The sequence below is a fragment of the Triturus cristatus genome, chromosome 7 (assembly GCF_964204655.1).
Source record: "Triturus cristatus chromosome 7, aTriCri1.1, whole genome shotgun sequence".
NCBI lineage: Eukaryota > Metazoa > Chordata > Amphibia > Caudata > Salamandridae > Triturus > Triturus cristatus.
This window is the reverse complement of record NC_140590.1, coordinates 110,397,081-110,423,725: the sequence shown is the minus strand read 5'-3', so window position 1 is coordinate 110,423,725 and position 26,645 is coordinate 110,397,081. Positions and strand designations below refer to the sequence as shown.

Below are 26,645 nucleotides of genomic sequence, written 5' to 3'. Positions count from 1 at the left end.
ATATCTTTTAAAAAGGTTTCTGACGTTAAGGCCTTAGATATATCTAGTAGATTTTATTCTCCAGAGGGAGTACATTTTGATATTTGGAAAAGAACTAAAACTATGACCGAAAACATCTTTTACCCCTCTTTCCCAGATGGTAAGTAATTGTGTGTAGTAGACTGCATGAAATCGTACGATTCTTTAATGCAAAACCTTAAACCTATTGATGAAAAACAACTTATAATTTCTTTTGCGAAACCTTTCAAAGCAGTTTCAACTGCCACCATTGCCAGATGTGTTAAGTTTAAAATGTCACAAGCAGGAATAGATTTATCTAAATTTGGAACTCATTCCTCTCGTGGAGCTATGGCCAGTAAAGTATTCTGGTCGGGAGGTTCTCTCACTGATATCCTTAAAACTGCTGATTGGTCAAGTGTTTCCACTTTTTCTCAATTTTATCTTAGACCTGTGGAGCATGTGAGCAATTCAGCTTTAAGAAGCTTTAAACTTGCATAATGATAGCCTCCGGTCTTGTAATGAAATGAGGATTCTCCAATTATCATACAGAGAGAATCTTGATTTCATTAAAGACTACGGAGGCTAGCATTATCCAACCCACCACTCCCTGGTGGAGATCTATCTATTTTTTGTGTTCTTTAAGTTTATTATAATATAACCTTGTTCTTTCACTCCCTACAGATTAAGATACCTTTATATTTTACGATCTTTTTTAAGACTGTAACACCTATGTATTCGTTTTTCAATTTTAATTCCTTATCCTTCACTCCTTGTTTACAGGATTTTAATCTGTTTAAATCGGAACTACCAATTTGATTTTTTCTTTTCTTCCAGATTCTTCATCCGTATGACATTCATCTCTTCATCTATACATCTAGTTTGTCCGTCGCAGCTCTAGAGGATGTTGACCTGTTGCTATGGCGCTGTGTATTTTTGTTTGGAACTTTGTTATTCATGATGTAATGCATTCATGATGTAATGTGTTCTTTAAAGGGCTGCAGTTGGGGCAGCAATAAAAGTATATTGCATAAAGCTAGCCTCAGTAGTCTTTAATGAAATCAAGATTCTCTCTGTATGATAATTGGAGAATCGTCATTCTCACCCCATCATCTACATCAACCACCTGAGGTGCCTGTGGTCTGTCTGAACCCGGAAGTGAGTCCCAAACAGGTATGGTCTCAGCTTCTTCAGTGCCAAGACCACGGCAAATGCCTCACGCTCAAACGCACTCCACCTCTGTTCCAGTGGAAGTAACCTCCTACTGATGAAGGCTACGGGTTGATCTAGGCCCTCCTCATTCATCTGTGACAAAACAGCCCCCACACCATGCTCTGAAGCGTCTGTCTGAACAATAAACTCTCTGGAGAAGTTGGGGGCCAGGAACACGGGCACCGTGCACTTAGCAGTTTTCAGGGCCTCAAAAGCTTTCTGACAGGTGTCAGTCCAACTCACTTTCTTGGGCTGCTTCCTGGAAGTCAGCTCTGTCAAGGGTGCAACAATGCTGCCATACCCCTTGACAAACCTCCTGTAATACCCAGTGAGTTCTAAAAAGGCTCTCACCTCTGTCTGGGTTTTGGAGGGGTTCCCAAGCCAGGATGGTTTCAATCGTGGGCTGTAGGGGTGCCACCTGGCTGCTCCCAACCTGGTGTCCCAAGTACACCATGGAACCCTGCCCGATCTGGCACTTACTCGCCTTGATCGTGAGGCCTGCCCTCCGCAGTGCAATCAACACTTCCCAGAGGTGGCGCAAATGTTTTTCCCAACTGGCGCTAAGCACTGCAATGTCACCCAGGTAGGCGGCACTGAACTCTTCCAGTCTAGCCAACACCTGGTAGATCATCTCTGAAAAGTGGCAGGGGCATTCTTCATCCCAAAGGGCATAACCCGGAACTGGTAGTACCCATCTGGTGTGGAGAATGTTGACCTCTCTCTTTCCCCATCAGTCAAGGCAATCTGCCAGTACCCAGACGTTAAGTCAAACGTGCTGAGGTAACGGGCAGGCCCTAACCGATCTATGAGCTCATCAGCTCTGGGGATGGGGTGCGCATCAGTCCTGGTGATTGAATTGAGCCCTCGGTAGTCCACACAAAACCAGAGTTCTGGTGTGGCTCCTGGTGCGGCAGCCTTTGGGAGAAAGACCACTGGGCTGGCCCAAGGACTGTTAGAGGACTCAATCACCCCTAACGCAAGCATTTGGAGACCTCCTCCTTGATGCAAGCCCTCACCCTGTCAGTCACCCTGTAAGTTTTGTGCTTCACAGTAAGACTGTCTCCAGTGTCCACATCACGGATGCACCAATCAGTGACACTGGGAATCAGGGAGAACCGATCAGAAAACTGTCCCAGCAACTGGCGGCAGTCATTCTGTTGCTCAGGGGTCAGGGTGGAAGAGCGGTTTACACAATCCACTGACCCAACTTGCTCTGTCGCCGACAGGAGGTCAGGAAGAGGTTCAGTCTCATCCTCCATCCCAGCATCTGTTGCTAAGAGCATGCCCACTTCGGACCTCTCCAAGTGGGGCTTCAGGCAGTTGACATGCAGGACTCGCAAGGGGTTCCTGGGAGACTGCAAGTCCACCAAGTAGGTAACAGGACTTTTGCGCTCCACCATCTCAAATGGTCCGGTCCACTTATCCTGGAGCGCGCAGGGCTCCACTGGGGCCATGACCCATACTTTCTGACCAGGCTGAAGCTCTACCAGAGTGCCATTCTGGTCATACCACCGCTTAATCTCCTCCTGGCTGGCTTCCAGATTCGCCTCAGAGAGTTGCTTGAAACGCCTAGTCTGGTTCCTGAAGGTCAGCGTGTAGCTATATACATCCTGGGGAGGTTTCCTGAGAGATTGCTCCCAGCCTTCCTTGACCAAACTCAGAGGTCCTCTCACTGGGTGACCATAGAGAAGCTCAAAGGGACTGAACCATAGAGATTTCTGGGGCACCTCACGGTATGCAAAGAGCAGACATGGTAAGAGGACGTCCCACTTACGGCTCATAGGTTCCTTAAGACCCATAATCATGCCTTTTAGGGTTTGGTTGAATCTGTCAACCAACCCATTTCCTTCGGGTTGGTAAGGAGTGGTGATCTTGTAGGTTACCACACACTCCTGCCACAGGGCCTTAATATACTTGGAAATTAAGTTGGTCCCCCGGTCAGACACTACCTCTTGAGGGAATCCCACTCGGGAGAAAACTCCCATCAGTGCCCGTCCCACCATGGGGGCCGTCACTGTTCTCAGAGGAATGGCTTCCGGGTACCGGGTGGCATGTTCCACCAAGACCAGGATGAACCTGTTGCCCATGGCTGTCTTGGGGTCTAATGGTCCCACAATGTCAATACTCACCCGTTCAAAGGGGGTGCTGACCAGAGGGAATGGCTGGAGAGTAGCCTTTTACTTGCTCCCACTCTTTCCACTTTCCTGGCAAGTCTGACATGTCCTGCAATGAGTGTCTGAACTCTTGTGCATTTGGGGCCAATACAAGCGGCCTCTCAAAGGTCTTGTCCTGCCCCAAATGTCCTGCCAATGGCACATCATGAGCCAGCCCCAGTAGGAAGGCTCTGAAGCGCTGGGGTACCACCAGCACACGGTCTGACCCAGGCTCAGCAACCTTAGGCTCACTACACAGGAGACCATTCTCCCAGGAGATCCAATGTGATCCAGACTGATTACCTGCTGCCTGGCTTGCAGCCTTCTGCCGCAAACCCACAAGAGAAGGGCACTTGTTCTGCTCCCCACAGAACTCTTCCCTGGAGGGTCCTCCTTCCTGCTGCCAATGGGTCAGCTCAATCAGGTCCCCCAGTTCAGCTACCTGTTCCCCTGTAGGCTCCAGGGCATCCCCCTCAGGGTCTGCCTCCTCCTGGGCCGTGGGAACTTCGGGTGCCAGTTTCTCATGCCCCCTGCCTCTTCTCTTTAAGGCAGGTACCTGGGCCTCCCTCTCAGGCTCCAGGTCCTCTTGAGCACCCTTACTGGCTGCAATGGACCGTGTGGTCACACATGCCCGTCAGGCAGACCCAACATCTCCAAGTGAGCACTTCGCTCCACCTTTGCCCAAGGTGAGCTCTCCAAATCGTACCCTAACAAACAGTCAACAGGCATGGCGGGCCTCTCAGCTACCTGAAGAGTACCAGAGACTCCCCCCCCCCACTCAAAGGGAACCTGAGCCACCTTGCAGTGGCTCTCTGTGTTGTCAGCGGCAACAACTGGGTAGAGCGCATTGGGGACAACCTGCTCTTGAGATACCAGGTGGCACTTGACAGCTGTCACACTGGCTCCTGTGTCTCTAAGAGCCTCCACTCTATGGCCATTGATGGTCACCCACTGCCTGTACTTCTTAGTGTTATCAGGCAGTTGGGTACTGGGGACCACCTCACAGTCTCCTAATGAGACACGGGACATCTCTTCGGGACCCCACCCATCTTGGGCACCCATTTTCTCACCCAGGGCTACACTAGCCAACTGCCGGGGGGCTGCACCAGTGGGTGCTGTCTTCTCAAACTGGGGACATTTGGGATCCCATGCACTGTGACCCACTAGGCCACACTTAAAACATGTTATGGGCCCTCTTTGAACAGGTTTACCTGTCGGGCCCCTTGCTTCTTCTCAGGAGGAGGCTGGGAACCTTGCCCTTGGTTCCCTTGGGAATTACTTTGGGACCCTTTCTGGAAACCCCTCTGTTTACCCTTGTCCCCCCACTCTTCTGCTGGGGACCCTGCCCACTCTTGGCTGAGTCTCCCACATGACCCATGTGGACCCGCTCACCCAGTGGTCCGCCTCCTCAGCAAGCTTCCTAGGGTTAGTCAGCCTACTATCAATCAGGTGCTGGTGTAGCTCTGGAAAACAATTACTTGACAAGTGCTCCCATGCAATTAAATCAAAGAATGCCTCAAAATAATTCACTTTGCTACCTTTCACCCAACCATCCAATGCTCTGCAGAACAAAGTGACATATTCCACCCAGGTACCGCCCTCTATCTTATTGCAATTCCTGAACCTCTGCCTATACAATTCAGGAGTCAACCCATACCTGGACATCAATGCATCTTTCATGTGGCTATTAGAATTATGGACTTCAGAAGGTAAGTTTAACAGTGTATCCCGTCCCTCACTAAGGAACCGCCCCCACAACCCCGCTCCCCAATCCTTCTCAGGGACCCGGTGGGAAGACATGGCTACCTCATAGGCTTTGAACCACTGCCCAATGTCATCATTCTTAAAAAACTCTTTTACCACATATTTAGAAATATACACCCTGGCTTCAACAGGCATGGACGGTGTGCTGCCACCAGAGGGAGTAATTTCTAAGCTCCTCGCTTTCAACTCCAACTCCCTCAAACTCTTCTCATGCTCCAACTGCATTCTCTTTTCCTCCAGGGCCAATTTCCTATTCTCTAACTCCAGTTGCCCACCCAACTTGAGCTTGGCCAGCTCCATTTCATGCATCCCACACTCCTTCCTGTCTGCCAACTCCTCTGGGGACAGTCCTTTGGCAGAAACACTGCTACCTGCTGGGGAGGTTGCCCTCCTCCCCCCTGGACCAAATGGCCATTCCAGCTGCTCATCTGCATTCTCAACCCCTTCCTCATCCTCAGGGGTATTCCTTGCTTCGACCCAGGCCCACAGCTCCTTTTGGAACTCATCCTTCTTGGAGAGACCGGTCATTGAAACTTTAAATTTCCAGCAGAAGTGCTTGAGCTGTCTCACATTGTAGCATTCTAGTTTCTCCTCTTCCCAATCATAATCAACAGATGCTGTGGGTGCTGCTTTCTCCATGGTGATTAAACTTGGCAGTTCTTTGCAAAAGTAGAAAATCCCAGGAAAAACAATCTACCAAAAGTATATGGTCGCGTTTTGGGCTGCACTCCCTAGTAGTGTTCACCAAGCACTGTATATGAGTCACAAATGCAAGGCCAGAATCCTCACCGCTGACCACCAATGTTAGATTTGGGGGTCTCTAGTTGACAGAGGTGGGTACCTTTGACCAAATAGGGGCCCTTGCGTCTAGTCAGGGTAAGGGGTACACTCCTAAAATAACCCCTGCTCACCCACTTGGTAGCTTGGCATGAGCAGACAGGCTTATCTCAGAAGCAGTGTGTAAAGGATTTGTGAACATATACAGTAACTCAGTGACCACACTACAGATGGACACCACACAAGTTGTATATTAAAAAATAAGTATTCTTTATATACACTTAACACGACCATAAATGACAAAAATCCACAATACTGTACTTAAAATGGTAGAATTAGCTTAGTTCTCTTTAGATGTTAAAATGTGTCACTTTGAGTTATATCTACCTTAGGATGCGTTACGCTATACAACGAAAGTGTTGCAGGGAAGGTGATGCGTTGGTTCCTTACACGCAAAAACGGTGATGCATCGGGTCCCTACTGATGCGTAGGGGATGCGTCAGTTCTTCTCTGCGAGGGGAGGTGATGCGTCGGTTTCTTACTGTGCTTCCGTGGCGTTGCGGCACGCAACGCCGTGATGCGATGAAGATCCGGTACAATGTGACAAAGATGGCGTCTTCTTCTTGATGCGACACGGTGCGTGCATGCCCGACGGCCATGTGGCAACTCAACGATTCTTCTGAGCTGCGACATGCCCTGCGACATGCTTCCTGGTGATGCGGTGGCTTCTGATGCGACGCTGATCCTCTTCTCCGGCGATACGAGGCGCGTCGGCAACAGTGCGACAACTGCAGCGGTGGTGACATGCTTCTCCATTGATACGGCAGCATCTGATGCAACATTGATCCTTTTCTTCGGCGATGCGACGACAGCAGCTGCGGCGGCGATATGCTTTTTCTTCGTGAGTCGGGCTTCCAGCTCCTTGCGAAACGCACTCCTTCAAAAAGCCTCGCACAGCAGCAGGCACTTCCAGAAGAACTCTTGGGGAGCTGGTGGGTGAAGTCTGTTGTCCATGAGACTTCAGCAGGAGGCAAGTTCTCTCTCAAGCTCTTGGAGATCCTTTACAAGTTGATGAAAGTACACACAAATTTCCTCTCTCCTTTCTTTGGCAGTTTAGGCAACCACTGCAGGCCAATCCCCCACGCAGCACTTCAGCTTAGGGATGGTCTCTCCTCGGTCTCTCTGGTTCCTCTCCTCAGCAAAGCTTTCTTCTTGTTTCCCAAAGTAATCTAAAGTTCTCGGGTTTGCGTCCCAATATTTATACTCAATTTCTCATTGTTCTCTGAAGGCAGAGAGGCCTTTGCCTAGTCCAAACCAGTTCTGGTCAGTCCTGGTGCACCTTGTTGACATGACTCCTTCTTTCCTTTCACAGTGCAGGGCTGAGACATCAGACGCACCACAGGAGTTGGAGCCAGCATTGTGGAGGGAAGGCACAGCCATATTCAGGTCCCAGGTGCAACTCCTCCCACCCATCTACATTCAGATCTTTCTATTCAGCCCTGTGATGACTCACACTGTCTCTTGGAATCCCCAACCCCTGTCACTCAAACTCCAGACAAGGAATACACACCCTAACAGAGGCAGGCTTGGATGGTTAGACAAGAAAATACCTCCTTCTCAAAAGTGGTATTTTCAAACACAGAATGTTAAAACCAACTTCACTAAAAGATGTATTTTATCATTCTGAGTTCAGGCATACTAAACTCGAGTTTCTACCTAGTTACCTGAGTCAGTAAGGATTATAAGATGTAATAATAAAACTGCCCATTTTGGCCTACAGGGAACAGGTAGCCTTACAATAGTGAAAAACGAAAATGGCTGTAATTCACTATTAGGACATGCCACACACCAGGGCATGTCCTACCTTATACTTACAATGCACCCTGTCCTTGGGCCTACCATAGGGGTGTCAGATATGAAGAAAAGGGAAGGTTTAGGGACTTGCAAGTGCGTGCACCTGCCCAGTCAGCATGGCAGTACCAGACTGCACACAGGCTCTGCAATGGCAGACCTGAGACACACTTTTACAGGCTGCTTCTGTGGGTGGCACAACCAGTGCTGCAAGCCCACCAGCAGCATTTGATTTACAAGCCCTGGAAACTCCTGGTGCACTGTACTAGGGTCTGACAGGTAAACCAAACTAGCCAGTCATGGAATCACTAACCATTAAATCAATTTACCATAGGGAGCACTTGCACTGTGGCACTGGACAGCAGTGGCACATTTCCCAAAGCATCTATAACCAGCAAAAACACATGAGGCAACAGCAAAAAATGGAAGGGAGACCCACGCCAAGGTGCCAGGTCTAACACACATCTATCAGAATATGTTTCCACATACCTGATTGGTTGTGAGAACCTCCATGACAATAGAAATGTCTGATGTTTTGTAATAAAAGGATAAAAGACTTTGTTTTCAACACAACGTATGAGTCAGTTTCTTCCAGCACTTATGCCAATTTATTGATAACAAACACATTCTGCACGAAAATGCTAAATAAATAAATATTTATGGCAAATAACATTACAACAATTGTTGTTTATACAAATAAGCAAAATATACATTATCTGGCCCTTTGCTTGCATTAATTGTCTACCTTCCATGTGTGTGAATGGCTGTTGTTGCAGTCCTCAAGAAAAAACACCTTTTCAAGGTGAATATTCATTTCACAAAATAAAGCCCCAATCACAATATGAACAGATGGGGTCTGTATATAGAAGTATCAGTGCCTATTGGGCTGAAAACCTTTGAGGAATTACGAAATGTCTATAAACTTAGCCATAGGGACTTTTTTAAATGTTTACAGGTTAGAGATTGTTTGATAAAGAAAGGGGGGGTAGGATAAAATTTCAGGCAATTCAAACTATGGAGAACCTGCTAAAATAAATCTACCATAACTATCAGGGAAGTTTATGAGTCTATGAACTCGCATTATCCAGATGATATGGAGAAATGGATGGCTAAATGGCAGGTTACACTTGGAGTCTTGCCCCAAACTCCCCACCACTCCTACAAACTATCTCAGACTTGCGTGATGTCTATAAAATTACAAGCCCAATTCTATAAAACCTTCTTCTCACTGTATTACACCCCAAATAAAATAGCGAAATGGGGATCGGGAAAAGGGACGACATGTCCATGCTGTGCACTATGCGAGGCTGATATTGTGCACATATTCACCTCATGCGATGAATTAACAAATTTGATTAATGAAATATCAGGCTTTCTATCGGAGATTCTAAAAATAGGAATAACTATCTCAACGGAGGAAACAATACTAGGCACAGTGAATGCTAGGCGGCCAAAACATATGCAAGGGTTAATGTTCGTGGCAATGACTGTTTTAAGGTTGTGCATTGCTTCAGCATGGCTAGACCCAAATCCACCGGTGTTGCAACAATGGAGAGCCCGATTATTGGCAACATGTAGCCTAGAGGAGGCTATCTGCAAAAGAAAAGGGCGTAATAATCATAAAAAAGGATTGGCAATATGGGATCCACTATTGCAGTGGATACAAAGTTACACTGGGGACCGATAGATACTCCTTTTAGACTCATTGTATGATGTTGAATTCTAGCCCAGATTTAATTACGTAACGGAAGATTGATTGTAATGTGTATATGATGAACTGTTTTGCACCTTTGAATTCTATGCTCTGTTTTTTATTTTTTTATCTTGATGAACTCTGCAATCAAATTGTCACTCTGTTTGGTACGGATAAAGTCTGAAAAAGGGAGGGGGGGTTCAGGGGTCGGGGGATTACATATATGTATAAAACCAATAAAGATATTGAAAAAAAAAAAAGAAGTATCAGTGCCCCATGGTTCCAGCTATGGGCAAAGCTGCATGACGCGCTCCTTGCATGTAGGTGAATGTTTTATGCATCACAACCCTGAACTCCATAGCTTTCCTATCACGCTGCTTACAAAAGATTCCAGAAGGTAAGACTGTGATAAACCTACATTTGAAATTAAACTTTGCATTTTACTGTATTGTATAAGGCGAGATAAGATTAAGCACTGGTAAATTGAACAGATCTGCCTTTGGCTGCCAGTCTTTTCACTTGGTTAAAATGTGTTTTATTTGCTTGTTGCTTTTGTAAAAATGTACTACTGGTAAAGCAAAACACACAAGATGATGGATGGAATGTTGCACATTGGCAAAACATTCACCCCCAGTCACAGATCTGGGTTTAATCCATCGTCATTTTGCTCACCACACCACCCCAGTTCAGACATGGCCATATGCAAATCAGTCTTGACCCTGTGCCTCATGGGAACAGTCCAGCCCGAACTGCCAAGCCATGTCTTCCCTGGACCGGAATCAAGCATCCTAGGACCGGTTTCGGGGTTTCACCCCTCTTCAGCCAGGATAGCTTGACTCCAGTGGCGTAGTGAGCACAGGACCCACGTCTGGGCATACCCTTCCCACATAGGGCGAATAGCAAAACACACAAGATGATGGACGGAATGTTGTACATTGGCAAAACATTCACCCCCAGTCACAGATCTAGGTTTAATCCATCATTATTTTGCTCACCACGCCACCCCAGTTCAGACATGGCCATATGCAAATCAGTCTTGACCCTGTGCCTCATGGGAACAGTCCAGCCCGAACTGCCAAGCCATGTCTTCCCTGGACCGGAATTTTGTGTGTGTTACTACTGGTAAAACTGCCAGGCCTTCGCCAATATATTTTTTTAAAAATGACTAAAAGCAAACATATTTTCTATATCTCAAAGAGCACACATGACATAGTAATCCCTGGTATTGAGGAGAACCACTCTGTGTGCAGATGCGCTCCTTGTGAAGGGGGGGAATGGTGTCCCTCACAATGAAGTCAGCCAGTGACTGGAATAAGTTGATCCACTGCCTCATACTGTCGTGGGTGGAAGAAAAACGTGAATGACACAATAGACCAATGGATGAACACAGCTAGATATAAGCCCCTATACCTACATCAAATAGATACAATTTTGATAAAACCAAAACATCTTGGCTAATGCCAGACTTAGAATCACCGTACAATGGTTTATGGAAAAAAGTGCCTGTTCTGTCATGTGGGGGCATATTATCAAGGGCCATATCGCCGCTTTTCTGGCTTTAAAACCCAGAAAAGCGGCGATATTACATCGCACTATTAACAAGCTCGTGCTAAGGCTTGTTAGCGCTAGTTTCCGTGAGTTTGCTCCCGTTTTTTATCGCCCTGCATGCCTTCGCTAATGACATGCAAAGTAGGCGTTCTGCAGCAGACCCCCTTAGCGACAAGAATATTCGCGCTAAGCCCCCTTATCGCAGGATTTTAACACCTGCTTAAAAGTTGACTAAGCCATCTACATAATGGGAGGTGGATTGCAGGGTTAAGGTCACAGGGGCATATCAGCAAGGATTTCATTATCTCCCACAATTTATCTCTGTTTTTCAAGCGATATTGGCGCTTTTCGCTGCTATTGCTGGATTTCATATCGCCTCGGAGATAAGCGTTGATGATAAGGCGCTAGCTAGGCGTTAAAATCCAGCGATAGCTGGCGATAAATAAAATAGCATTAAGCGCGCTTTGCGATATTTATCGCAAGTGTTGTAAATATGCCCCGTGGCTCTTTTCCTGAACTCTAATTTCCATCGCTCTAATTCAATATGTTTCTTCATGGTCCAAGCTCTTCTCTCACTGAGCATTCCCAGGCGCCCAGGATGGGATGCACCTGGAGACTGCAAAGCTTCTCAAATGGCTGCCGAGCTTCATGATCCACCTCAGACAGCAAATGGAGCACTGGGGCCCCAAAGGGTCTGCTGCCTCTTGTTTTAGGGTGCCTCTTGTTTTAGGGTGCTTTGTAAGCACTGGGGCATTTAGGAACTGGGGGCGGGTTGAAAATGGCCTCAAGCATATTTGCACCAGGGCTCTGTGGGTTCACAACTGAGAACAAATTGTGCTAGCTCTGGTTTGCACCTACATTTCACACTATATTTGAGCTGTGGGTAAAACTCCACAAACATGGAAATCCCACACAGACCACAGCATTTATGCCCCTTATTCCAGGTATTTCTTGCAGCCGGCACGAAGACTCAGCTCAAGCACTTGAAGTAAATACACTGGTAAAACTGCAGAACTATTAGCTGGATCCATTACCACCTAATTGATCAGTTAATCGTTGATTTGAGGGTTTTTCTGCATCCCTGCACTGGTCACCTTTAGCTTTAGGAAATGTTGGAGGACATTGCTGGGCGCTGTGTGGTATGACAGCCAGTCCTAGGGGTTGTATCTAAAATACAGTGGAGCAGAACAAAATGTGCAGTAACTAAGGTACCAACCAATTTTTTCTTTGCTCCATCACTATTTGGTCCTTAACCCCTTCGCTGCGGCGGGAATCCCGCCGCAGCGCTGGGGGGGGGGTTTGGGGGCAGCGCGGTGGCGCTGTGCTCATGACGGAGCCACTCCGTCATGAGCCACGGTTGAGCTGTGCTCATGACGGAGTGGTTCCGTCATGACTCCGCCCACTGCGCTAATCACCCGCACAGGCAGGGAATCAGCGCAGCGTGGGAGGAGCGGCCGCCAACGGCCGCGGCATGACGAAACCCCTCCGTCATGAGCACAGCTCAACCGTGGCTCATGACAGAGTGGTTCCGTCATGAGCAGGGAAGGGGTTAAGATCCCTCCAAGTGACAGTGTTGTGGTGTGTTTTTGTGACACCCCAAAATCACTGGTGCAAGTAAACTTCAAAGAAGATCAGATAAGCGTTTGTTCATCGCAAATGTGTGTACTTTTCAAGCAAAACTTGGTCCGCAAGCAGGACTTGTATATAGCTTAAGAGCAAGAGTTGTCTAATGTCTGCCTAAATGACACAATGAAGTAAGTTAGGGCATAACTCAAACAGATCAAATAAAGGGCAGACTCCTCTCTGAGTCTGGGACTTGTATGGTCATATCTATCATTTCAGAACAAAACTGGCAAATGTTCTCAGACAAAACGAAAGGGGACAAAGTTCAGCACTTGGCATAGTACCATGGGAAGAATCTGCACCATTTGCTCCTTCTTGTGTTATGTTGCAGATTACATGTACAGAATTTGCACAATAGGTCTGGGTCCAGGCCATGCACATAGTTAATTCTCCTCATAAGTGGCTGGTTCCTTGCTTTTACTGATTTTCCATAGATAGCATCTAGGGGCAGATTTACAAGCCCCCTGCGCCACCAGTATGTCACTTTTTGTGACGTACTGGTGGCACAGGGGGCTCCTCCATATTTACAAGGACAGGAAAAGCCACCCTGCGTGACTTTTCCTCTCCTTGTAAATATGGCCCCTTATGGCATTCTACAGCACACATTGAAAGAGGAAAATGCCTGTAATTATTGTTTTTGTGCAGGAAGGTGCCCCTTCCTGCACAAAAACAATCTCCCCACAACGCAGTCATCCTTGCACCATGGTGCAAGGGTGCCTGCACCAGCGCATGGCTGCAGTATGTCGCTTGCGGTGCCACGCTGCGGCACTTCCTCGTAGATCTGCCCCCTAGTTGGGAAGTCTCTATAGCATCCCCTAATGGCTATTTGTCCTTTGATCACTTGTTGACTTTCAAAGTCAATTTTCAAAGTGACCCGTGAGGATGTCCAACATAAGAAGCGGCATAAGATACAGTGATTCAGCTGCATCTTCCACAACAGCTTTTGAAGCTGTTATTTTTTCTAGAAAGTTAGGTATCACGGATTTGTGTTTCCACCATTGATCGGGTTTGTGATTCCACCGTTGAGCTAGATTTTGATTTCATGGCAGTGTTATTTGTTGCCTGAGAAGCTTCTTCGATGAAAGCGTTCTCCAACACGGCGAGGATGGACGTACGGAACCTCTCTTTGAAGTCGCGCCCCACAAAGACATACAAGATGGGGTTGATGCAGCTGTTGATGAATGCGAGGCTGGAGGTGATGGGCACTCCAATGTACTGCAGTCTACCTGGCCAATCCCTTCTGACATGCACAGCTAGCTCCAGGAAGGAGAAGACATGGTAGGGGAACCAGCAGATGAAGAAGCACACGATGACCGCAATGATGATCTTGAATGGTTTGCTGGATGTCGCCAGGCGGTTTCTGCTCAACCTTATGGCAATAGTGAAATAACAAATCACAATGACGGAGAAGGGTAAGAAAAATCCTATCACAAACCGTGCCCAAATTACAGCTGAGTATCTGCGTAGCCCAACTACATATGTTTCGTCATCATCGCCCAACCCAAATTCATTGTAGCAATTTATATCTGTTGAATTTTGTGCCTTAAGGTCAGTGGTTCGGAAAATAAAATATGGCAGGCTTACTATCAAAGATGCAGCCCACACTGCCAGGGCTATGAAGATGGCCAGCCGCGGAGTCCTGTGGTTCTGAGACCACACGGGCCTGATCACTGAGATACAACGGTCAATGCTGATCACCATCAGAAAGAAGATGCTGGCAAACATGTTCAGGAAGGCCACCGTGCTGTTTAATTTGCACAGGAATTTGCCGAATGGCCAGTGGAAGCCCAAGGCGATGTAGATGATGCTAAGGGGCAAGAAGAAGGTGAAGATGAAGTCGGCGACGGCGAGGTTCAGAAACCACACGGTATTGACAGTCCTCTTCATCTTAAAGCCGGTGATCCAGATCACTAGACCATTGCCCGTCACCCCCAAGAAGAAAGCGACAAAGTAAATGAACATAGTAAAACCATGCAACGCTCTCTTGGTGCCTTCGTCCTGCTCGTAATAGTAATAGTCGTCAACAGGGGGCGTGAACTCTTCTGGACCAGTAAAGTTTGTCGATAGTGGTGGAAAGGCGGTGTATGCCGACGATGGTGAAAAGGTTGTGATATTGACTGATGATTCTGGGAAGGTTGCAGTATCTAGGGAGGAGGGTCCCAGCAAAGCAGAAGTCATCAACTCCGCATTTGATGTCATGTTCTCCATCTTTTGGGATTGGTCTAACTTTCTGAAAAGAAAAAGAAAATGAGGAATCAGAACCTACATTGAAATACTTATCATTCCCACAGTAGAGCTTTGTGTTTGGATCACACTTCTGCACGTTCTCCACAGGCCACAGCGCCCAAAGGACACACCAGTGGCAGGCTGGGATAAGATAGATTGAATCAGGTTACAATATTTATTTTATGAAGATATTCACCAAACTAAGACATTTAAGAGTCATAAAAAGGGATTGTTTGACGCAAATGACAAATGTTTCTGAAAACTTCCCCTAAAAATCAATTTCTGGACTACTGTTCTTATTTTGTGATTAAGAAATAAGCAATAAAATAACAGTCACTATTATGGAGGGAACGCGGATCAGACACGTAGTACGGAAGAAATGGATTTTGTACATAACTCAAATACACCCCCCCCCCCAAAAAAAATTAAATATCTTACAAGTTTCTACATAGGTGCAAATCGAAGTTTGTCCCTCAGAGTTAAATATACCTTTGTCCCTTTGACGAAAGTGGGAGACTGTTCTTTGAGATAAAAATACACATTTGACCCATGGACTTATGTCACTGTTTATCCCATACATATCATTTGATGCTTGCCCCATCAACTTACAATATTGCTGTCCTCTGTGCTTACATGGGTATTCGTCTTGGTCCTAGAGTTAAAGTGCACCTGTCCATGAGCTCCAATGGCCGTGTGTCCCGGAGACTTAAGCATTCAAGTGAGTCCTTCTCAGGTGGGGGTTTAAGTTGTTTGGAAACCTAACGCCACCCCACAAACTCCAGTAATTAAATTGTAAAATATCTCATTGCAAAGGAACAGCAAGGATCAGACACATAACAGATTTATTACAGATTGGAATTAAACCGTATTTTAGAACAATATTAGTCCTACTAATATTTCTGCTTCTCAGGCATATGTGTTGATATACATACAAATGTTCACTAGCTGTGGAAATATCTGGAAGTCTGAAAAATCCCATTTCCCTTTTTATGTCTTTCTATATCTTGTTAGCTTCAAGTTTGTGATTTTCTGTGTGTGTGGCTTTGGCATGGAGAAGCGATGCCCCGGTGGCATGGCACCAGCATATTTTGTGAGACAGTGGCAAGTATCTGCCACCATGTTTTTCCACCTTCTTCACCCCCGTGGTCCAGAAACCAAGCGAGTGCCTGGCAAAGGAGGGAACGGTGTGTTTTTATGAGCTCTGATATTCATCGCACCCCTTATGCTCATCACTGATTCACAGTGCTTAATTTGTAAAAGAATAGGTGCTGGGGCCCAAAGTTTTACTGAGAAGCCTGAGGCTTGGGCCAGAGAATGTTGTGAGTACCAAATACCAAAGCTGCCTAGTCTTCATTCCAGCTCATGACTCTTTAATCCACCACCAGACTCTCTCTGCCCCTTTGTCTCACCCTTGCAAGTTCTTTCTCATCAATCTTTTCCCTCTTTGTCACTGTTTTTTCATCTTTCTCTCACTCCCTCTTTCCTCTTTTTGTGTTTTTCCCTCACTTGCACAGGGTCACAGTCTGATGAGGAAAAAAAAGTGCCGCTCCCCAAAACATAGTGTCACCTGCAACCACCGGCTCAAGTTCAGCACTAAACAGACCACATAATCCCTCTAGATGGAACACATTCGTAGTGGAGGATCCGTGAAATAAATGATTCAAGTAGTTTGATTCTATGATTCCTCCTAATCCCACCTTTCCTCCAACAGTGGTAAAAACACTGGTTGACTCTATCTCTTCCTCTACCCGAAATTGATTTAAAGAAAATGTCCACCCTAATACATCTACGCATGGTTTGTCTTCTGCCACGACTTGGCTTTATCATAGCATCTCCCAACCAACATCAACTACTGCCTCTACGTCACACACCCAACATCTACTTCTGCCTCTACGTCACTCCATCACAACATCCACCCCCCCCCCCGACATCTACTTCTGCCTCTACATCACTCCATCACAACATCCACCCACTCAACATCTACTTCTGCCTCTACATCACTCCATCACAACATCCACCCCCTAGGCATCTTCCTCTGCTTCTACGTCACTCCATCACAACATCCACCCCCTAGGCATCTTCCTCTGCTTCTACGTCACTCCATCACAACATCCACCCCCTAGGCATCTTCCTCTGCTTCTACGTCACTCCATCACAACATCCACCCCCTAGGCATCTTCCTCTGCTTCTATGTCACTCCATCACAACATCTACCCCCCACATCTACTTCTGCCTCTACGTCACTCCATCACAACATCCACCCCCTAGGCATCTTCCTCTGCTTCTATGTCACTTCATCACAACAGATACCCACCCAACATTTAATTCTGCCTCTACATCCCTCTCTCACAACATCCACCCACCCAACATCTACTTCTGCCTTTGCCTCGCTCCATCACAACATTCAGTACCAGACTTCTTCTTCCACTTCTAGTACACTCAATCATCTACTCACCATACATCTACCACCTCTAGATCATTTATGTATTTATATATTTATTTATTTATGTGGTTTTATATAGCATGAGTGTGGCCACAAGTGTTAGAGTGCTTTACATTGCATGGTTACAGGAAGCAATATCCAAATTACAGAAAAAGGAAGCCCTAAATAGAGTTACAGTAAATTGTTGGCGTAAAACAAACTGATTCAAAAAGTTCACCTACATACAGCATGATTGCAAGGCCTAAATACAAACAACATCCCTTCGCCCCCAACCTCCCCTGCGCTTTGAGGCCCTTACGGGTGAGCAGTCATGTTTTACAAGAAACCTGACTGACTGATTGAAATAGCAGAGAGCCTTGGTGGATGGGATAATGGGAAAAGCAGGTGTAGAAAAGTGCAAGACAAGATAGCTGAGCGAATCTGGAGAAGAGAAGGGAACAAAGTGTGAGGGAGGTCAAAATGAGAAAGACTGGAAAAGATATGGGGGCTGGGGAGAAAAATAAAATGGGAATGGGAGGTACGCACAGGAGCTGATCTCTAACTACGATAGTGGACCGTGATGTGATGGAAGAAGAAAGAGAAGCCAGCAGTTTCTCTGCATGAAGAAAAGTTGAGACAAGATTATCAAAAATAGTTAGATTGTCTGTGAGAGAAGCAAATAAGGTCAGTTTTGAGTTTCCATTTGTGGCCATAGAGGTACAGACCTGCAAGTTTAGGGATATTCTCTGATGATCTTGTGTTTAGAAGAGTTAGACTTCCGTTGGCACTGCATTTTATAGGTTATATAAGCAGATTTGATGAAGCATTTGGAAAGACAAGTAAGGTGTAGGGGCCATGCAAGGAGGAGGCATCTCTTTAAGGTTAAAGAAAAGTAAGTATGTCTCTAATTGTGAAACTCTGTCAGGGCCAAGGTTTACTACGGAGATTGTACGTAAACAGAATTAGAGAAATCTCAATCATGAAGACGTGTTGAAGATCGGGCCCCTGATACTATATAACAGTGAGATAAAGACAATATTGGACCCCCAGAGGTAGCACCTACCAAGAGGATGAGGATTCATGGAATGCTGAAGTAGAGCGGCCAGAGGAAAAATGCATAAGTGGATGGTCAGCTGTTAGACTTGGCACCTTTTGGCGTGTATCCCCTGAGTTTTTGCTTTCTGACATCCCGGTTTTGACTCTGTTTTTGCTGGCGTAGTGTTTCTGCACACTTTTCTCACTGCTAATCAGTGGTAAAGTGCAGGTGCTCCTGTGGTAAAATGTGTTATGGATTGGTGTTTCCATGATTGGCCTATTTGATTTATGTGTCAGTCCCTAGTAAAGTGCACTGCTTGTGCCAGGGCCTGTGAATCAAATGCTGTTGGTGGGCTGCAGCACTGGATTGTGCCACCCACACAAACAGCCCACAAATGTGACTCTGGCCTGCCATTGCAGAGCCTGTGTGCAGTCTGGTACTGTCATGACGACTTGGCAAGTGCACCCACTTGCCAAGCCCTAACCTTCCCTTTTCTTACATGTCAGCCACCCCTGAAGTACCCCTGTGGGAAGGGTGCAGTGTATGTGAAAGGTAGGGCATGCCCTGGTGTGTGTGGCATGTCCTGATAGTGAATTACTGCCAATTCAGTTTTCACTTTTGCAAGGCTACCTGTTCCCCATAGGACAGAATGGGGAGTTTGTTTATAACATCTTATAAACTGGCCGGCCAGGGGAATGAGGTAGGAAAATAAAGTTTAGTATGCCTGAACTCAGAATCTAAAGATGCATCTTTTAGTGAAGGTGATTTTTACATTCTGTGTTTGAGAATACCACTTTTAGAAAGTAGTTATTTATTGCTCAGCCATCCAGTGTGCCTCTGCCAGAATGTGGATTGACTGTCTGGGTTTTGGATGACAGGGGGCTGGGGAGCAGGAGTGACTCCGGAAAGTCTAGGTGGGTCAGGAAAGGGCTGATTAGACCTGGGCTGCATTTAGAGTAGGGGGAGGAGATTTCCTTGCACATGAATGGGCCTGGTCTGCCTCTGACAATGCCGTCTCCACCTCCTGCCAGGAAACCACACCAGAGACAGCAGAACTGGTTCTGGCTGGGCACAGACACTCTGTGCCTAAGAGATCAAAGGATTTTGCGATATAAATATTGGGGCCCAGACCCCTGAACTTTAGAACTCTTATGGAACCAGAAGACTGCCAAGAAGAAGAACTGAAGAAGCTGTGAGGAAGAACTACCACATTGCTGAAACAGTTTCGCGAGGAGGAGGACAAGGATATCCGTCCTGTTCTAATATGAAGTAATTTTTGAAAAACAAAGTGTCAATATTAATAAGATGCGCTTCTACTTTGAATCTTAAGCCTTGAAAAAGCCCTGGCTAAATTCAGCCACTGGGTGAAACACGTGTCAGCTGTTTTGCTTTAATGTGAAGAAAAAAACAGAAAAAACAAAATAACAACAAGAAAAGATACAATCTGAATGTTGGAACCTTTGAAAAAGAACCTTTATGTCTAAACAAATAAAACGGAAATCTGTACTTAATCAAGTACTCTGACCATTTTTACTGTTAACTATTTGAGGAGGAGCTCTTTGACTCATAACCTTACGCATGTACTTTCCCTGAGACCATAGAGGTCCAGTGTCTCGAGTCAATCTCCTCAAACTAATAAGCTTTAGATATTGGGTAATTTTCTCTGGAACTGGGACCCCTGGACCTTAGCAACGCTGCATTTGTTACCACATTGCTGTGTGCTTTGCTGTATTGGCCTGCAGTGGCTGCTTCTGTCTTGGGCAGTGAAAGGACTGGACTGGACCTTCTGCAATCTACTTTGGTGAGTTTGCCCAAGGGCTTGAGGTAGAGCTTGCCCCCTGTTCAAGAAGTCTCAGGAACAGCAAAGACTTCAAGCTCTTCTGCCCTCAGCACTGGGAACTGTGTGTTTTGTGCTGCAACAGAAGGAAAGCAATCTGACGACGTCTACGAGGCTGCTGCCGACTCTGTGTCCTGAAGGCACCGCAGAGGGCACCGCCGCAATGCCGCACTGTGACCCTGGGCTCACCGGCGATGCCTGCTGATGCCGCCACCGCGCCGCTGCTCGCACCACGACCTATGAGCCCCGTTCTCTGCACCGCCTTGCTTCACGACGACGCCTTGGTATCCCTGACGACGACGCTCTACGCCGAAATCAACGCCGCTGCTTGCACTGTGGTTCGAGGGCACCGCTTGTAAAGTTGCACGACACACCGCTCTCTTCCCGCACCACAGCCCTGGCCTACCGACGCCAGCGCCATCGACTCCTGTTCGTCAGACGATGACAGCGCTTCACAACGACGACAACGCTGCTTGCACCAGGACCTGCTAGCACTGCGACGAGCACTGCATTCACCTCACACCGCGACCCTGGTCTCACCAACAACGCCATCAGATGCCGCCACCGAGCCACTGCTCGCATGGCGACCTGAGGGCGCAGCACGCCGCACTGCTGCACTTTGCACCGCAGCACCCGACGCCTGCTGATGCCAGCACTCCTGACTTCAACAGAGAAGAGTTTGATCTGCAAAGCGTGTGACTTCGAGGGCCCAATGACTCTTGCACCGACCTCCGGAACAGACGCCTATGGATGCCGTGCTTTTGGAAGCTCAACAAGAGGTTGCCGACACCCTGCATCTCTAAAGGTACTGTTTGCGGGTCTTCCCGACACCGTAGCTGGCCCACGACACCACGGTCAGCCAAAACTGTTTGGATTTGTTTGTTCACGACGCCGTGATAGCCACGGGCGGAGCTATCCACCTCAAGGAACTGTATTTCAAGCATATTTTGATAACTGACGAATTCTAGGTACTGTATTGTGGATTTGCATTTTATTTGGTCTTGTCTTAAGTATTTAAAATATATTGGATATTTTTCTAAACTGGTGTGGTGTTCTTTTGTAGTGCTTACACTGTATTACTGATGGTTATGTGCAAATGCTTTACACACTGCCTCTAAGATAAGCCTGACTGCTCGTGCCAAGCTACCAAGGGGGTGAGCAGTGGTGATTTTAGGAGTGTAACTTCCTTATCCTGACTAGGAAGAAGGGTCCCTACTTGGACAAAGGTACAAACCCTTGCCAACTAGAGACCCCCATTTCTAACATCAGCTATGAAATAAAATGCATCCCAGTGACAGTGGGGGTGGAAACAAATTATGGATCACTGGCATGACCAGTTCAATCAATCCATCACAACTTCAACCCACCTGACATCTTATCTTGTCTCTGGTGGGTTCCATCTTCATAGACCGAACAAAAAATAAGCCAGCACCGTTTCCCAGGGTCCACACCCTCACTGTGGGTGGCAACGAAGTGCCTTCTAAAATAGCAGTTTGTACAGAAGAGGGCACTGTGTTTAAGTATCATTCACCCTTAGTTCACAGCTGTGTCCAGTCTGAAGCAAAGTAGGCAGGGGGGCTCCACTTGGCTCTATGGTGGTAGTACAGTGCCTCCAAGGATATGAGAACTACACTAGGAACTAGTCGGATAGACATACTAATATCAGCATCAGAGTACGCAGAGCCAGTCAAAGATGCCCTGCATCAAGAACTACTTAGCATTGGCATTGCCAAAAGGTCTCGCCATTGGGACCTTATAAGTGTTTAGCCATGGGGCACTATTCTGAGTGCTGTGCTGCCAGGGATTGAAGAGCTGTACAATTACCTCACACTGGGTCATGCAGTCTGATTCAGGAATACATCTCTGTGGACAACTGTGGTTCAACCATGCCTCAAGAACAAAATAGGCATAAAGTTACAATTGGAGGGTTTCAGACTAAAACAAGGAAAGGGGCTGTAAGAGAGAGTTAAGTGTCTGGTTAAAGACACGTTTTTCTGGTGAACAGTATGAAGGAGACAGACCATGAGAAGGTGAGCGCAGCTAGAGTTACTAAAATGTGTGGTGAATTTGTTCGCTTGTGGCCCTTCGGAAAGATTAATTGGTTATCTTTCAATTGCTTATTACTGTACTTGGCTGTTAATCTGGTACTAATGAGGTGAAATAATTGCCCAGGTGGTGTAAACCCATTGAAGGAGACTGGCTTCTGGAGCAACCACAAATGGCCAAAAGATAACACCAGAAAAACTTTTTTACAAGGGGAAATGGAGCGCCTGAGTAACACAACGTGATTTTTACTGGGGACCTGAAATTATTGCATAATGTGGAATGCAGAATCACAAAAAAACTAAATAATCAACAGAAAGCCCTGGCTAGCCTTCCAAATCTGCGCGCTTTCTTGCTTGTTCCAAGTAATGTTTGCAGTAGTATGAACAAAATCAACCATAGAAAGCGGCCAAACAGATAAAAAAAGGCCCACAAACCTTGAGAAAGCAGCCCACACACTGACCTTTTAGACCAGCCCTCGGGCACAGTGTGATGTCCCTATGGCCAGACCGACCCTGGAAGATGTACCATCTATAGCGTGAGAGGGTGTGTTCTTATGTTTACTTTAATTTGTCAGGTTCAATATGTTGTGGGAGTTTTATTCTGGGCAACACCGGGGGGGGGGGGGGGTCCAAATCACTTCTGCATCTTCGAGGAGAGTAGACATGCCTTGCGGAAGTACGTCTGTCTAAGGGAGGGGGTGGTAGGGGCGCTGTTATGTGCCGATAATGGCCAATTATTTTATTTTTAATATTATCATTATGGATATATGCTAGGAGCTCTGCCTTCGTTTTTTCTCTGTTATGCTAGGAATTGGGGTTTATTTTCGTCCGATGTGTGGGTTTCCATAGCGCGGACCATGCTTCATGGGCGTTGGAGCAGGCGCGCAACACCCATTGGACTCAAAGGGCTTCAGCCACCCCCCCCCCCCCCCTCGTGTGTGGCAGCCCGGGGTGAGACACCTTCCCGGGCAAAAAAGCAGCCGCACCCGAGTACTTCACAGGTCTTTAAAAGACCATTTGCATGTTAATGAGGCCTCGCTGTTGTTTCACCCCTTCTAAGAGCCCCTGCAGCTCCACTCTGCCTATTGCTTAAAGTTCAGCCCCCCCCCGAAATTTTTGCTCAGCCCCCCCCCCCCCCCCCCCGAAATTTGGCTCTAGTTGCGCCTCTGCGTTGCAGGGACATCTTAAGGATTTTGGGGGCCCTGGGCCAAACATATTTTGGGGGCCCCTTTTCAGAACAGCTTGAATTTATGATCCAATTTGAGTCCCTGTTTCCCACGCAGTTTTCAGTCGCTCAGCTGCGGTAGCAATCCAGTTTGCATCATAGGCATTAGCCTATATAGACCCACTGCAAACGGACGCACACAGCTGACAGTGGCAGGATTTCGTGTATCCTGCCCTGCTACTAGGTTTTTAATACTTTTTAAATTGTATATGTGTGGCTGAATTACTCTGTGCTTTTTAACAATTTCTCCTACCTACGCGCACTTGCACTTTACTTGATTCTGCTTGCCTACACCTCCTTAGATGCTCCGTTTCGCATCTCGCTTTTCCTCCAGTCCTGGTCCGCCACGGATTATACGCAGATTGTGCAGAGGGCTGTGGCTACTACCGGGCTCCTCACTTCCACCCACGCAGTTTCCGCTTCCTCAGCTGCGTTAGTGATCCAGTTTGCATCACAGGCATTAGCCTATATATTCCCGATGCAACAGACAAGCCCGTCTGCGCCCGTCAGCTTCGCGGAGGCGTCCGGATCCAGCCATGCTGCCCAGTTTCCCTCCGGTGAGTTTCTTCCACTATATTACAATAGGGAAAACTGCTTAGCCTTAGGCAGCTACCATTATGTCAGTGTACAGCGGCTGATATGAGCTTGGAGGTAGACTTTTGATGCAATAAGTGCAACTGGTCTCTCCTCCAGCCCAGGAAACTCGCACCCAAGATCCTCCCACGAACAATAAGTGTAAAAACAATAAGAAAACAGAGGACTTAAAGGCCTCCCTTTTAAATTGTTGCTCTATGCAAAAGCATGAACCACACATTTATGACCTACAGCCTGATCTTTTATTTCTCACTGAGACCTGCCTGTATGAAGCCTCCAACCCTACTATCACCTCGGCCATTCCTACGGGTTATAATATCCTTTGGAGGGACAGACTGAGTGGGAAGGGGGGCAGTGTCACCATAATTTACAATAAAAAACTAGACTGCTCTCCCATCCCAATGGAAAACATCGAGGGTGCAGAGTCCTTAGGCTTCCGCTGTACCTCATCCCCCCATTCATAGCATAACTGTTTTTCTGATTTACAGATCTCTCGGTGCAATTGGAAATTTTATTACTACACTTAATACAGCCACCACCTCCCTGGACTTAAAATACAACAACTGCCTTATTCTGGGAGATTTCAATATACATATGGACAATGGAAAAGACCCTCAAACAACCTAGAGATAGCCTACTGGTTAAATCTCTTAGATTTAAACAAAGAGAGTTACTTCTAGCAAGGAAAAAAGAATTGCAGGAAATAGCCTGGTCAAAACTGACTCAAGCGGCGGAGATAAGGGATAGTAAGTTATTTTTGGGACATTGTTAACTCGTCTCTTTTAAAGGATGATTCCCTTCCTGACTTCCTGGCATGTCACCTGCGAGGCATGGGTGGCGCAGTTCACTAGTATCTTTAATCCCCCTGTAGCAGGATCGGTGCCCACTCTAAAAAGGGGCCAGTTGATAAATCCATCGTTACCTCTGGATATTAAAGGTGAAGGTACCAGCATAATGGACATGATACTCAGGAACCTGGAAATGGTCCACGACCAAGCGAAATCTACCAAGCATAACACGGATCTTCCTTGTGGGACTCTTCAACTCACTGTCTCCCTCCCTTTGTCCTCCCTGACCCTTGCCTTTAGTGGATCCTGTCTTTTTCTGGATCGCTAATTTATCCGGGTATTGTAGGTGTTATCTTTCTGTAATTAATGCGATTTTCTTTTGCCGTTTGTTCCCCCTCCGTTGACCTGCCAGTTCCGACCCTCCTCCTAGCCCCCTGTCCCTTGTTGCCCTTTGACTAAGCACTCCTTCTCCCCTTGTTGGAGAAAGATCTAATATTCTTACTCTGGAGTCTCAGTGAACCCTCTGAGAGAGTCCACAGCGTCAAGGGAACCACGCACAGCTGAGGCATGGTATGGCGCCCTTTACCAAAGCGCTCTGATACTTCCGGGTCTAGCCAGCGCTATATAAAATCTTTCAAATAAATAAATAACTACCTTACAGGAAGTGGCTTGGGCACTGAATGAAAGCAAAGGGGGAAAGCACTGAGCCTGGATGGGGTACCAGTGGATGTTTTTAAGCAAAATGTTAGTTTATGGGCACCAATTTTAACTAGAGTTTTTAATATGGCTGCAGAATCAACTCCTCCTCTTACTTGGAGTGCATCTATCATAGCTCATATTCATAAGTAGGGCAATAAATCAGACCCCAAAAATTACAGACCAATTTCATTGTTAGACTCGTCTGTTAAAGGGATGAGCAAGGTATTACTGAAAAGATTAGAAAAATGGGCTTGGGACTGTTCAATTCTCTCACCTGCGCGGTTTGGTTTCCGGAAAGCCCTAGGGTCTATCGAGCAATGCGTGAATCTTGACCTGCTTATAGGCAAGTATACTTGTGCCAAAGGTGGAAGATTATATCTTTGTTTCGCTGACTTGAGCAGCGCTTTTGATCTAGTAGATCACCTCACTCTTTGGACTACCTTGCTTGGTATGGGTGCCACTAGACCAAATGTCTTCAGTCACGCACACACAATAAATGAAAAAACAAAGCAAATGAAACAAATGTTTTGAAAATATACTGTCTTACGTTATAAACCTCAGTTAGGTAAAGCAATAACTGCAGATTTCTGTCTTACCAGAGAGTCGCCGATTTGAATCCTGGTTTTTACAGTGGGAAATAGTAACTAGTGTATTTATAGAGCTACAACTTCCATGCCTGTGGTAAAAAGCACTCTGACTCCAACAGTTAGAGCATATATTAGCTCCTCAGCAGCTTTTGTGTGTGTTGCTTAACCAGTTGCATAGGGTCCAGCGTCATGAGGCCAATTAAAGCCAGGCTCACCGGAATTATGCGGCAGGGGAGGATCAAATTATGTGGTAGGGTTGACTAAATTATGTGATGTTATACAGCACATTTTGTCATACATTTATTTTGTTATTTTGTCATTTTTACATTTGGTAAAAACTATCTGGGCATAGGTTTCACCTCATTAATACCGGTTTAATACCCAAATATAGCAAAAAGCATACTAGTCAAGCTTTGAAAAGGACCTTTCATATAGAGATGAGAGCACCTTTGCTGCAAAAAGGTGCGGGCAACACGCTGGAGCTCTTTTATTCTGAAAGGGAGGAGTTGTAGCCTAATGGCGAGAGCTGCCTACTTTGGAACCTAGTTCAGGTCCTCATATTCGCGCA

At 46.5% G+C, this 26,645-nt stretch overlaps 1 protein-coding gene across 2 annotated transcripts in view; it reads right to left on the bottom strand.

Moving 5' to 3' along the window:
* Window positions 1-8,335: 8,335 nt before the first annotated feature.
* Window positions 8,336-26,645, bottom strand: part of LOC146808951 (chemerin-like receptor 1) — a 36,858-nt gene continuing 18,548 nt past the window's right edge. For both annotated transcript variants that reach the window (XM_085615746.1, XM_085615747.1), the window contains exon 2: window positions 8,336-14,848. In XM_085615746.1, the coding sequence (XP_085471872.1) occupies window positions 13,588-14,826 (1,239 nt within the window). In that variant the 5' untranslated portion in view covers window positions 14,827-14,848 and the 3' untranslated portion in view covers window positions 8,336-13,587. The remainder of the gene's footprint in view (window positions 14,849-26,645) is intronic.